Source organism: Lissotriton helveticus, chromosome 3_1 (assembly GCF_964261635.1).
Source record: "Lissotriton helveticus chromosome 3_1, aLisHel1.1, whole genome shotgun sequence".
NCBI lineage: Eukaryota > Metazoa > Chordata > Amphibia > Caudata > Salamandridae > Lissotriton > Lissotriton helveticus.
In genome coordinates, this window is record NC_136061.1 from 912,419,758 (window position 1) to 912,434,330 (window position 14,573).

Below are 14,573 nucleotides of genomic sequence, written 5' to 3' on the forward strand. Positions count from 1 at the left end.
CAATATGAGTAGGAGTGAGGTATTCTACCTGGACCTTCGGGTCTATGTGGAAAATGATAGGATCCAGACCGCTGCTTATAGAAAACCTACGGCGGGCAATACAATATTGCACTCACGAAGTTACCATCCCCGCAGTGTCGTGAATAATATCCCCTTGGGAGAGTTTTTGCGGATTAAGCGCAACTGCTCCACCACACGGGAGTTTGAGAGGGCCAAGGAACAGTCTAAACATAGATTTTTACAGAGAGGCTATGGAAAAGGAATCTTAAGTCAAGCAGAAATGAGGAGTGCCTTAGTGGAAAGACAAGATCTGTTGATTGAGAAACCCAGACCCTCAGACACGAAAATCAGATTAATCACCGATTTTTCAGAGAAATCTCCAGAAATCTTCAACATAATGCGTAAGAACTGGAAGATTCTGAAGTCAGATTCTGTAATCGGCAAATCAATATCGGATTATCCCTTGATCACCTACAGAAAGGGGAACTCTTAAAGATTACCTTGTAAATAGCCACTATGAAAAGAAAAGAAAAAGAAAAATGACGGTAACAGGCTTCTATCCTTGCATGAAGTGCAAGGCCTGTAAGAACTCTCAAAAAGTCAAAGAATACAACATTCCAGGAAAGGAAAGGAAAGGCAGAATAACCAAGCTGGTCAACTGTAATTCTGACTATACTGTCTATTGCTTAACATGTCCCTGTGGGAAAAGGTATATAGGAAGCACAGTAAAAGCCACCAAACTCAGGGTCCTAGAACATATGAGGGCAATCTCCACGAAGGATCCTAATTACCCAGTAGCTCGTCATTTCGAGCAGGTACATGATAGCAATAGTAACCTATTGACGTACTTTATTCTGGACCAGTTAGTCAGAACAGAAAGAGGAGGCAACTGGATAAAGAAACTAAGAACATTAGAATCAAGATTCATTATCCAATTGCAAACTAAGACCCCGGGGGGGATGAACAATGAAGAAGAGATGTGGACTCATATTTGAGGCACTCGTCTCTGTCCCGGAACCCTTTCTGAATCCTGGAATCTGATGTATATAGTCCCTTGTTACAGACAGAGATGTCTAAACCCTAGTCACCTGAACAGCAGTTGTCATTATTAACTATTATGTTGTATGTAGCATTGAATGAAAGTGAGGATCACAAAATGTATTGTCGTTATAATCACGAGCATATCGTTGTGCCCATTCAGGGCTAGATTGTCAAAAACTGTTTGGTGACTTTTTGGATTGTGAACATTTTTTGATTTTCACTATGAGTTGGTTGTGAGAATCATGTCACAGGTACTAACGGTGCGGACAACATCTTATTAATGCACGGAAAAGTTTGATTTGTAGTAGTAATCATGCATGGTAGCTATGATTTAATGCATTGGAATGAATTATTTACCGTGTTAAGATGGCCGCCGTGAAAGTAATGAAATAATCACTGAATGTACCTTTGTCTATGTTGATACAATTTGGGAACACGTGACCATGATCATTAACGGTCACTAGTTTAAATGTAATCGGGAAACAGTGTCAATCTACACTGACGAAGGCGGTAAACGCCGAAACGCGTTTGTGGATTGAATTGCTGAGGTATCATGGTGAATAAAAACGTGTGAAGAACCTACGCGATACTGACTTGGAGTGCTCTCATTTGAAACTAAACCCAGAATTGGAGGTTTTTCGTTGGAAATATATATATTTACCGAGGCTCCCATTCCGACGACGGGGAATGATACAAGCAATGGGAATCTATGAAAGTTCCAATACTGGAGTAACCAATGATCCACGAGTACCTGTCTGGCTGCACAAAGCGCTAGAGTTATAGCCTGAAGTCTAGGAGAATGGATGGATTATGCGAGAGCGTTGGGGAGACCTAGGAGGATATAGCTTGGGAAAAGAGGTAGACCTACGTTAAATATACTGTCAATATCTGCAAGCACCATTTCCAAGTAACATTTGAGTTTGGGACAGTGCCAGAGCAAGTGTGTCAACATGCCTGCGGCCTCACAGTTACACCAGCACATGGGGGAAGCACCTAGTTTTCACTTTGCTCGTCATTCTGGTGTGCAATACCTGTAGAGGGTCACTTTGAGCATTACCTCCTTAGCCATTGCACTAGCTGCAGAAATAGGGCACTACAATAAATGTCTGCCCATTCTTTATCTGCTAGGGTATGTTCTAACTGTTTCCAATACGAGTTGCACAGCCACCTTGACAGGAGAGGGTGCCTGAAGCAGGATTCTGTGCAGTTCAGATAACCTTTTGTCAGCTGATTTAGTGAATAAGCTATTTTTCAAAACTGGTAAGGGCCCTAGCAGGACGAGGTGTAACAGAGGGCAGGGGAACCCAATGGCGTATGTGGATATAGCACCAGCATTCTGATTACGCTATACCATATCCGAGTTGGTATAAGGACATGAGGCACCAAGAGTTGAAGAAATAGATAATTCATTTACAGTTGGCTCTCTGCCATACATTAAATCCCTCATTCATCACAGCCCGGGGGAAGGGTCTATAACTAGTGTAAGAGACTATAACTGGGTGGTTAGGACTCAGGAGAAGGAAACCCTAACCCAGATCTCCAAAGTGGCATGGCCACCGGAAAAGAGTAGATGCTCCAGTCGATGTTTCACCAAGCATGGGACCTTCCATACGTGCATCCCGCCGATTACCTGATCTGTGAAGGACCAATGTTTCTCTGAGGTAGATCTGTGCCACTCTAGCATGTAGTGCAACTGATTAGCAAGATAGTAAGTGATAAGGTGTTGTACTCCAAGGCCAGTCAGCCTTGGTATGATCGGTGCATACCTATACAAGGCTTCTTGACCTCCCCTATCAAGGACTATCTTGCGTTGTAGTTTGGGAAGGAGATGGGGCGGAGGTCTGCCGCCATCTTGGCCACGCCCCCAGGAACCTACTTTTGTGAAAATATGATGAGACGTAGCAATGTAGGCTTCTTCCACTTTACAACGGACCAAAAACTATTCAAAGCAAGGTATGTCCAGGTGCCTCAAATTTTCATTAGTAGAAAATTATTATGTAAAAGCTAACTGCACAATGTTGCTGCCCAGTACTGTCCATACTGCAAATGTTCCCCTCCGAGCATCAGATCCTGGTTTTTGTAATCTGTTCTCGACCAGTCAAACTACAAAAAGTTGCATCTGCAACACATGATCAAACCCCTCAAACCACAGTAAATATATTCTGTAAAGCACCCTGTGGCCCCTTGGAACAAAATATACAATACAAGACAAAGTACTTGTATTTTCATGAAGTCAGGGCATGTGTTGTCTCCAATATTGCAATTCTCACCAAAACCCAAAAAAAACGTTTCAACCGGTCCCTATCTAGGCCTTTGATTTCGAACTGTGGATTAAATGTATTCTTCAGTCGCAGAGTTAGTAATAAAATTGACAGTCTGCTTGATAAATTAGGGTCCTTTCCTTCTAGGGGTACAAGGAAACCCATAACCATGCACTTTGGAAGCAAGAATGTAACCTAAAATATTCACATTGAAATCAACGCAGAGACTGAAGGAAGACAAAGGATACTCCAATGCATTGTTTGGTTTCTCTGGTTCTTCATAAAGGGCCACCAACACTGAAAAGATAATCACAATCAAAAGTGGCTTTTAATTGCAAAAAAAGAAATAGATGTTACATAAAATAGTAATTACAGTATACTAGTTATGCAGCCTACTCAGTAAGGCTATTTATTGTCAATTAATACTATCAATGTGTTTTTGAATGCTACATCGAAAAAAGCATTAGCAAAGTTAATTTGCTTTTTGTTTTGGGAAGTGGTTGAGAACAGTGTGTGCTGCCTAACAATATCTTGGTCTGCAAAAATATGAAAGGTGGGGGAAGGGCCTTATTGCTCAGGAGACTGCAATAGCATAACTAGAATAAAGCTGTATTATCAAAAGTATGGTAAGGAAAAGCAGCCAACAGATGAAGTTTGTTTTGTATTCTAAAAACTTGCTAAATCTACACAGCAAAAGAGTACAGTACAAAAGTCTGACAAAGAGACATTAGTTCTGCTGCATTCGTATGAAAGCCTACATTTGTATTTGTTCTGTAAAAAACAAACAAACCTGTAAATCCAGCATGTTATAGCAGTAAACTGAGACTCGCTAATGTACAAGAGAAACTAATGAACCGAAGTGTGTTTTTGACATGGAAAAGTTATTCAAACAATATTTACCTTCTGAACAAAAGTTACCAATTACAGGTCATTGTCACTTATGTTGGTGGGAGCAGCCATATAGGCATTGTTTAACTGTATTCCTGCACTGAAATGACAAGTGACATTGGTTTGAATAATGGTCAGTTCGTCCTCTTGAAAATGGGTTTGTTTGATTTCTGCATTAGAGAGGTGGGTTCCAGAGGAGTAAGTGAAAGCTTGTTTGGTTCGATGGATTGAATGGAGTAGAAAAGCATGTGGAAGCATTGTTGTTTTCAGTAGTCAGCTGAGCAAAGGCCATGGTTACAGCTCCTCTCGCTGTCTTGCTAGTATCTGCAGCAGCGGTCCGCTGACCTAGTTTCAGCTAGACTTGAGTTGGTTGATACCATAGCACCCCTCCATAAACTCGCTCTCAGAGCATTAAGAAAACTAGCAAACCAGAACCTATTTATGGCATTGAAAAACTCCTACACCTGAGCAAATTTCTCAAATGGCCCAGATTTTGGTTGTCTTCATTTCATTACCCGGAGCCTATCCATACCCTACTCAATGTTCAGAGCCTCAGACTGTTTGAATAAATATCCTCATTTACAACAGATATTGAGCTAACCCCTAACTACTTACCCAGTTCTTTTTTTTATTCTTAAACAAATCAACATTACACACCACTTTTCCACATGAGCAGGAGACAATACATCTTCCAATTTTCGGACCTGGGTTACAGAGAATCAACTAACAATAAACAATACATGCCCATTAGGGGGTTACAAGAGTCTCGTCATCATTCAGGGGTGCTGGCGGGGTGCAAATATTCCTTCTATATGAGTTCCAGGGCCCCCATACTTTGCTCCATTTCCTGGGACACTCTTTGGCTACATAGACCGATTTTTCCCGGAACATGCACCAGTCCAAATCTTTCTTCCATTTTCCTAGTGTTGGCGGTTGGCGAGCCCCACAATTTTGTGCTATGTTTCTTTTAGCAACCATTACTGCCAGGATTGCCCATTGTTTAGTATAAGAGATAAGGTTTGTTGGCTCCCAAATGTTTAGGAGGCACCTGCGTGCCTCAGGTTGCAAATCAACTGCAAGTACCTCATGGAGTGTGTGATGTAAGGGACGCCAGTATGTTTGTATGTGTTCACATTCCCATATAATGTGGATAAATGTACCCACCTCCCCACACCTACGTCTGCACTCTCCATTCTGCCCATACGGACTAAACCCGGCCCAGTGATGTAAAATCCGTGTAGAATTTTTAGCTGCACTTAACGTAACCTGGCCTGAACCGCTACTTCCCTCGGGGAGGAGACCGCCTCTCGCCAGTCTTACTCATCCAGTTCTAGACTGTCTTTAACCCATTTTTCCTTGAGGGACTGGAGTGGGTCTGCCATATTGTTTATCAGTTTTTTGTAGATCAGAGAGATTTTTTTTGGGAAGATGGCCGTCAAGTAGTCTATCCTCAAGGGGATGCATCAGGGAGGGAGGTCTTACTAGTTAGGTGAGCATGGAGTGCATGTCGGACCTGAAGATACCTATAATGCTCAGTGCCTGCCAGGCTATATTGCTGTTGAAGGGAGGCAAAGGGAAGTATTTCGTCCTTGAGCCAGAGGTCCTTGATCTGGGAGATACCAATAAGGTAACATTTGTCAAACTCATTAGTTTGAATTTTGTGTTTAGAGCACACCTCCTAATTAAACTTTTGAGGTCTTTTATCTAACGATCTGTGTGCTGCATCTAATGGAGTATAACCTACTTACTCCTAATATTAATGTGAACATGTGGTCGACTAGCAACAAGGCTAGCTGAAACTTAGGCGCGCACAACCTGTGTAATTCTAACAATCTTAATTCAATACACAAGTTTTCACTATTTATCTTTACAATTTATTCATAATTTTAAAGATTTCAAATGAAAATTCAATTTAACAAAACTAAACATCACTTTGTTGAATATATACATATACAATGTATCAACATGAAAATCTTTCAACAAACAACGTATTTTTTGTAATTGCAGCAAACCCAATGCATTTCGGGACTTGTTCGTAGTCCGTTCGTCAGGGGTAACGTTGTAGTCTAAAAATAATGTACAAGCACAATGAAAACATCAATAACAGAATGATAAAGCAATAGCACATTAAATTTATCAAGCTTCAGATTCCTGAAAGTGCAAAACCAAAATGCGAATTTCCACCACCAGTGCCACCTTCGTGTTTAACAAAAATATCCTTCTAACTCACATCAATGTCTTCCCTCTTACGCAGCACAAAACCAATCGGTTTTTCACCAGTAACTCTGGAAAAATCCAATTTATTGTATTAAAATTATTTAGATGATAAATGCAACAACCGTGAAACAAGATGATATGCAAGACGTTCTCATACCTATACTCAGATCAGTGTGAAGCTTGGGAGTTCAATCTACACGACGTTCTTCCTCCTACAACAAATTTAAACCAAGATTGGCGGATGTATTCCTAATAGCACTCTAGTTGTATCCATACATAAAAAGTTCTAAGCCGATCTCTTACCTGAAAGACTGTCTCGTCTCCCAACACAGCAAACTTCACCCGTATAAACCTCGCGGTGCCCTGTAAGCATTGAAAAGACTAACGTATCCACTTACAGGAATCTCCACCAGATTAGCGTCTAACCGTCTCCATTCAATTCTGTCAGGACTCAAGGCATTCGAGTTTGCTCGAGTGATCGGGATACCATGTATTTTAACAACCATGGAGCCAAAGCCTGTCCGGCCATCCTATTGGTAATCATCCGCCCCCACGTCTCCACCAATTAACGTCCACCTCACATTTCACAACACATTGCCGACGTAACTCTTACTACCGTCGCCTAGGAGATCACAGAGGCTTTGAATAAACTTTATTAATTATACGAACAATCATATGTTTGCCGAGTCGCCCTTCTGATAATGCGATTAATCCAACCAAATAAACGAGCGAAAAGCAGACCGACAAGGAACAAATAACATTCGAAAGTTCAAAAACTTTAAAAAACTCAAAAGTGCAGAAACATAATACAAAAAGTGCACAAAACCTATGCCTTAAGTAACATATAAACAATATCAGTTAAAGCATTCAACAAAGTATTGCACTCCATCTACCTAAAATAAACATTTTCAACAGACAAACGCTTGATTTAATATTTGCCATGCTCATCATTTATAATGATATTTTTTACAGGTAACAACTGAATTCAATTCGGTCATTGAGCCCACCAGGGGTCAATGTATTTAGCCTTTTTATCCAAAAGGTATCTCTGCAGTAGTTTTTTGTTTATGCCAGTACCATCTTGGGACAACACTACCTCTAAGATTTGGAATCAAAGTTGTGCAATAGTGTGTTGCTTTTCTAACCAGTGTTGGGCCAATGTGGAGATTGTGGACTCGTTTCTAATTCTACTTTGTTGCTCCGAAATCCGTGTTTTTATTTTTCTCTCAATCTTTCCAATTTATAACAGGCCACACAGGCACTTAATAGCATATATCACCTGGTTGGTGTTACAGTCTCCTTCAAATTTCCCAAAAATTATTTGGCCAGTATGCGGATGAGAAATCGAATTACCCACTATAGTATTGTTTTGCAGTGCACACAATTGGTGCATCTCCGTAGGCCTCGATATTCTTTCAATGGTATTTTTTCTTCCTTTTTATTGAGCATTTCGTTTATATTCTTAGAGCGGGTGTAGGCGAACAAAGGTCTTTCAAGAAAGATATTGTTGAAGTCAACTTCTGATTGCAATAGTTCCCATCTCTTATTGATGACATTTTTAATTTTCTGAGAGTTCACTGAGAACTTAGATACAAAAACATTACACTTCGTTTCCTTCTTATCTTTTTTAGTCCGCAATGCTAGTCGTTCTTGTTTAGATGCTTTGAGTTGAGCTTCGTCTAATAATTTCTTTGGATATCCTCTTTTTTCATAGTTCACCTTAAATTCAGAGATGTACTCAATGCTCTTTTCTTTACTTGTGACAATGCGCCGTATTCTCAGAAACTGTGAATAGGGTAAATTGTTTAGTACATTTTGAGAGTGAAGTGGTGGTGTGGCTCACTGGTTAGAGGCGGCAGACCCGGGAGCAGAGAACAGCCTGGGACCAGGGTTCAATTCCCGACGCGGCAGGGTCTTGGACCAGGGTCAACGGACTCGATAATTCTCGCCTCGGTGCCTACTCTAACTAGGGATCACACTCGGCAACTCTGGGCATTAGCTTGCCTCATCTCCACAACGGCCCCCCACATACGCCGGGGATGCCTGGTTTCACCTTGGAGATACCCAGTAGGGACCATCTCACAGGGAAAGCCAGGACGGGTTCCCCAGCGGTCTACAGCGCAGAGATACTCCTTCGGAAGTCGATTCTAGCGCTTTAGAAACCCACAATCAATCAATCAAAACTCCGGTAGTGCAACAAGCTGTTTTTATCTGTGTTTTTTCGATATAATGTGGTGATGATTTGATTTCCTTGCAATTCCACATTAACATCCAGAAATGCTATTTTAGTTTTGCTAATCGAAAACGTGACTTGAACTCTTGGATTCCTTGTGTACAAAGTTATGTTCTCCACCAGTTGTGTATCTGTTCCTGACCATATTAAAAAAAATGTCTTCTATGAAACGACAAAAAGATTTCAGGTGTTGTATCCACTTGTTATTTCCAAAGATATGCTCCTCCTCATATTTAGCCATGTATGTATTTGCATACACTGGCGCTCCAGAAAAACCCATGGAGGTTCCATTTAGTTGCATGTAAAACTGATCAGCCCATTTGAAATAGCTATGATGCAGACAGAAATAGGTTAATTCTAGTAAAAAAAAAAACTTTTTAAATCAACTTCAGGGTGACGTAACATCCATTCTTGTGCCTCCAGACCCTCTGAATGCGCAATTGACGTGTACAAAGATACCACATCTATTGTACATAATGTATAGCAGATTTCTGATTGTAATTCGATCAGTTCCAATTTACTCAAAAAAAAAAAATCTGGTGTCCTGTATATAAGTGTGCCACTGTCGGATTAAAGGTTGAAAAAAAATGGTGAATTATTTTTCCAGCCGGTTCAAAAAGGGAATCACATCCCGATACTATTGGTCTAAAACGTGGATTCTCTAATGACTTCTGAACTTTAGGTAACATGTAAAGTTTAGGTCTTCTAGGATGTTTTACCATTAGAAATTGGGCCATGCTATCAAAGATCCAATCGTTTTCAGATGCTTTTGTGATCAATGTTTGCAAAGTTTTAATAATCTCCATCGTTGGATCTTGTCCTAATAACAGGTAAGTATTTGTGTCTTTCACATGCTCTTGAATCTTGCGGTTATAAAAATCAGTGTCCATAAGTACTAAGGCTCCGCCTTTATCCGCCTTTTGAAATGTCAACTCACTGTTACGTCCCAATTGAATTAAAGTACTCTTTTCTGCCCTGCTCAGATTGTTAATGGCAAGGTTTCTTTTTCTGTAATTAAGTTTTCTTAGATCTTTAGTCCCTAGCGCTTCAAAGAAATCCAGGGTTTTATGTGAGGTAGGTGCCTCAAAGGTACTTTTTGGTCAGAAAATTTCACTTTTTTTATAGTTGTGTCATGAGGAATGATCTCAAAGAAATTCCGTAATCTTAAATTCTTCATAAATTTATAGAATGAGATTTCATTTTCAAAGTTTGAACCCATGTATGTTGGAACATAGGAAATTCCTTTATTCAAGATCTTCTCATTGTTAATTTGTGTTTGGAGATGTTAATTACGAGGCTTTCCCCTGGCTCCTCAGACCTTTCTTGGTTTTCTCTCTCCTTTTCTCTTTCCTCTCCTTGTTTTTTGTTGGTTTCTGATTCCGGAGGATGATGCGGATCCGTTCCCTGTAACAAAAAAAAGACACCTGCGGACTAGAGGTGCTTCGTGTATCTGCTTGTGTCTCTGTTGCCATTGGTCTTGTGGTTCTTAAAAGGTACTCTAGATGAATCTATGTCCTTATCCGTGGCCAAGCTTTCTTCTGAAGATGTTGTAGGACGTCGTGTAAAGAGTCTTTGGGCATATACCTCTACCCAGGTATATGCCTCATTCAACTTATAATCGATGGTATCACGCTTAAACTTCCGTAATTTAGTTTCTTGAAGTTCTTTGCCATATTCCGCCAACTTTATATTCAGATCTTCTAGGAATTTGCCCAGATCTTCTTCTGACATTCTTTCTGATAGATCAGTACGTATACTCATGATTTCAACTTTGAATTAATCTATAGTTTTTGCCAATTCTTCGATTATTAAGAGTATTAAGTCGAGTGAGCACTTGTTCAAAATTTGGTACCACTTTTCCATAAATTTAGAGTTATTTTGAAGACGATAAAGCATGGGTTTGATTGACAATCTGAGGCCCCTGGGGATTCGTTTGACCTTATGATACTGGATCAACGTGGAAGCATGTAACAGTTGATTCAATTGTCTTTTGGCTGTAAATTCCAATTGTTTCAGTTGATGACCAATGGATCCACGATGCGCTTGTAAATTACTCACTTTGATTTTTTAAGCCTTGTTACTAGTCGACCACATGTTCACACAAACCCATTAGTTTGCCACAGGCTCCCCAGCTTTTCGGAGTTCCAGAGGGGAGTTGCCAGTGTGAGTCTATGGTCCCATCCCAAGTGTTAGTTCACCTCATGCCATATGTGGACTGAGTGCGCAGTCGGATCTGTAAGGGGGTATTTACGGGATTTAGAATAGAGTGCTCTACTATACTCCCACCTGGGAGGAGCCATCTATCCATGGTGTACCCTGGATCGTCCGGCCGACCATACATCCCCTCGTTTATCGCAGCCAGATGGACCGCCCAATAATATTTGATAATGTCTTGGAGACAGATGCCACCAATGTACCAGTTGAGGGTGAGTTTAGCTAAGGCAGTCAGAGGTTTGCCGTCCAATAAGAGTTCTTTGTAGAGTCTCTCTCTTTCAAATATGATTTGGGAACTGGATCCATTGAGTTCTGGAGGGCATAGATGAAACGGGGCACAGCCATTATTTTTAAAAAAAGACAGCTTTGCCCAACAATGAGAGGTGTAAAGACTTCCAGTGGTCGATATCACCTTTCAATCTCTGAATTGGTGGTAGGAGATTGTGAGTTAAGCGGAGCGTGGAGTTTAAGGTAATGAATATTCAGAGGTAGCGAAAGCCATCTGAGGCTATCTGTATCGGGCCGCCTTTCGGGAGAACAGGCGTTTTATCTTGCAAGACCCAGATCACAGATTTAGACCAGTTTAAGGTAAATCCAGAGTATCTGCCAAACACTGCGAGGATGTCTAGCAGGCATATTAAAGAGGCCGTCAGGGAGGTCAGGTACAGCAGAATATTGTCCGCATATAATGATATCCTGTCTTCCCAGTCTGGGGACCAGCGCATACCGCGAATCATTGGATCTCTGCAGATCCATGCCGCCAAAGGCTCAAGTGCTAAGGCAAATAGGAGCGGTGATAATGGATACCCTCGACACGTTCCACGGCGGAGTTGAAATGCCGCTGATTTATGGTTGTTCACAACGACTTGGGCCATGGGTTTGGAGTAGAATAGCCGGATCCAGCTCACGAATTGGGGTCCAAATCCCATTTTGTGCAACGCAGCAAAGAGATACGGCCACTCCACAATGTCAAACTCCACGGTAGCGTCCAGCGATACTAGTACTGTGGGCTCTAAGATAGTTCTAGCTCTGCCTAATACTCTATGCAGCCTGCGCAGGTTTAAGGCAGCGTTACAGTGCAGCATGAAGCCTGATTGGTCAGGGTGCACCAGGGTATCGATCACTTTTACGAGGCAGGTCGCCAACATTTTAGCTAGGATCTTGGGTTCGGCATAGAGCAGTTATATCGCTCTGTAGGACGTGCAACAGGTTTTAGGTTTACCTTCTTTATGAATGACCACAATGTTGGCAATCCTCTGATCTATAGGAATATATAGGATCTTTTACTCTGCTGTCCATAAACATCGAATGAAGGTAGGGGGCTATCTTGTCCTGTCTTAACTTGTACAACTCGATCGGAATGCCGTTAGGGCCCCACGCTTTCCCGGAATTAATCGCTCGTATCGCCTGACCCACCTCGTCATTCGAGAAAGTGGACTCAAGGTACTCACAATTCTCGTCAGCCAGGGTGGGGAGCACAATAACCCGAAGCAGGGCAACATATTCTCCCTCTGTGTACTGCCCATCCATTCTGTATACTTTCAGGTAATATTCTGCAAACCGGTCAGCTATGTGTTGTGGGCCTGATTGGATGGGCGCCCTCTCCAGTCAGCTTGGGCAGCCCACTCCTTCCTATCCAACCATGCAATCAACTTAAATGCCTTGTCTCCCTGTTCATAGAGTCTACTCTGCGTTTCCCTCCCAATGCGCGATAGCTCGGTCTGTTGCTATGCCTATGAATTAGTCTTGCTTTAAGCTTAGGAGGTGCACCTTCTCAGGTGTCACTGTATGCTCCAACTCTTCTTCCAATTTAAGCACTATATCTTCCTCCATCACCAACTCTTTTTGTTAGTCTTTTTTCCTACCCGTAGTAAGGGACATGGCTTCCCCACGGATAACTGATTTGTAGGCTTCCCATAATGTTTGGGATGATTGCACAGTTGCCTCATCTCGGAAGTAATGATCTGTGGTCTAAGTTATCTTCTTTCAAATTTCGGGGTCAAGTAGATACCACTGATTAATGGGATCAATTCTCCCTGCACTCATTTGGCCCATGACCATAGGCCTCCAAATCGGAGAATGATTCGAGATGCCCCTGCCCAGATTGTGGATCTCTCAAATATTGTGTGCCTGCTTATCTGGGACTAGGATATATAGTCAATATGGGACAGACTGTGATGGGCACCGGACAGGAAGGTGCAGTGGGCCCTAGCTGGATTATGCATCCTCCATCCATCTATCAATCCAACGGCCTCGAGGAAGTTAGATAGCCACCGTTGTGCAGGTCTTATGTCCCGTGGAGTGTGAAGATCCAGCTCACCGGATACCACTGCGTTAAAATCTCCCCTTTGATGAGGAGGCATTGCGGGAATGACAGCAGTACTGCACCCAGATCCTTATATGTATCACTCTAAAGGCCAGGAGGAACATATACTGAGACACATGTAATAGTCCAGCCTTCCCACAGTCCCGAGACTCCTACGTACCTACCCCGGTTATCGGACCATGTGGACTGTGCAGTGAAGGGGAACGAGCTCTTAACTAAGATGCCACCCCCTTTTGAACTGGATGTAAAGCCTGCGTGTGGCACTAACTTGTACCCCCCTTATTCATGGCTTGGCAAGTGTTCCCAATCAGTTGAGTTTCTTGTCGCCAAGTTCACCGACGTTCCAGCTAAGGACTCTAATCCCTAAATCCCACTGTGTACCCATCTGAACTTGCATACGTACATTGCTCCCTCTCTGTGTCACCACTCAGTGTAGTCGACTGAACTAATCCTGCAAAAAAAAGAGTAAATCCTAAATGAACATTCCCTCCCAACCGCCGCCCTCCCTGCTCCCCTGCACTCTGGGCTTCAAACTGATGATTAAACCTGCAGAGTGCCAGTCACCTCACAAGGTAACTAAAGGTAGAAATGTGGGGTGCGTGGTGCCCACCCCCCCCCCATCTCGAAAATATAATTCCGCAATCTCGTACAAGTAACTCAAAATATCACTCAATGTGCATTGAGAAGGATCCAAAACGCATGAATGTACTCTCTGGTGTGCCCAATCTTTAGGTCAGATTCCCAACCTCATCAGTACAGCATGCAGGCCCAAATCTGCGTCTCCACCGCCCTCCAGATCCCACCCATCGCCCCCCACACCAGTTTTACCCCAGCGTCAAATGGACCACTGGTCAGCGATTCTCCAACCACTCCGACGCTGATTCTGGGTGCTCAAAGAACTAGGCCCTACCCTCTGCCTCCACTCGGAGCGTGGCCGGGAGCAGCATGGCATACTTATAGACTTTATCCCTCAAGGTCTGTTTGATCCCCAAAAAGGAGCATCGCTGTCTCTGGACTAGCTGGGTGAAGTCTGGAAAGAATGTTATGTCCGCGTTTTCGTACTTCAAGGGCGGTCCCGCCTTGGCATGCTGGAGTACGACATCTCCGTCTCGGAAGTCGAGGACCCTGGCTAGGATCGGTGGGGTGGGCCCCGGGCTTTGGCTGACCCCAGGGACTCTGTGGGCTCTCTATGATGAAAAATTTTCCCAGCCTCTTGGGTTGCAGGTGTTTAAGGAGAAGTTCTTCCACGAAGAGATCTGTGGCCTGCCCCTCTGATTTTTCCGGAACACCCAAGATCCGTACGTTATTGCGACACAGGCATCCTTCATAATCTTCCAGCTTGGTTTCTGCAAATTTCCAGAACGTTTGTAAGTCTGATATCTAATGGAAGTTG

The 14,573-nt window shown here is 42.6% G+C and overlaps 1 protein-coding gene across 2 annotated transcripts in view; it reads right to left on the reverse strand.

Moving 5' to 3' along the window:
* The window catches only part of LOC144824788 (c-Myc-binding protein-like), an 89,388-nt gene that overhangs the window by 19,580 nt on the left and 55,235 nt on the right, over nucleotides 1-14,573 (reverse strand). For both annotated transcript variants that reach the window (XM_078683793.1, XM_078683791.1), the window contains exon 3: nucleotides 3,551-3,599. In XM_078683793.1, the coding sequence (XP_078539919.1) occupies nucleotides 3,551-3,599 (49 nt within the window). The remainder of the gene's footprint in view (nucleotides 1-3,550; nucleotides 3,600-14,573) is intronic.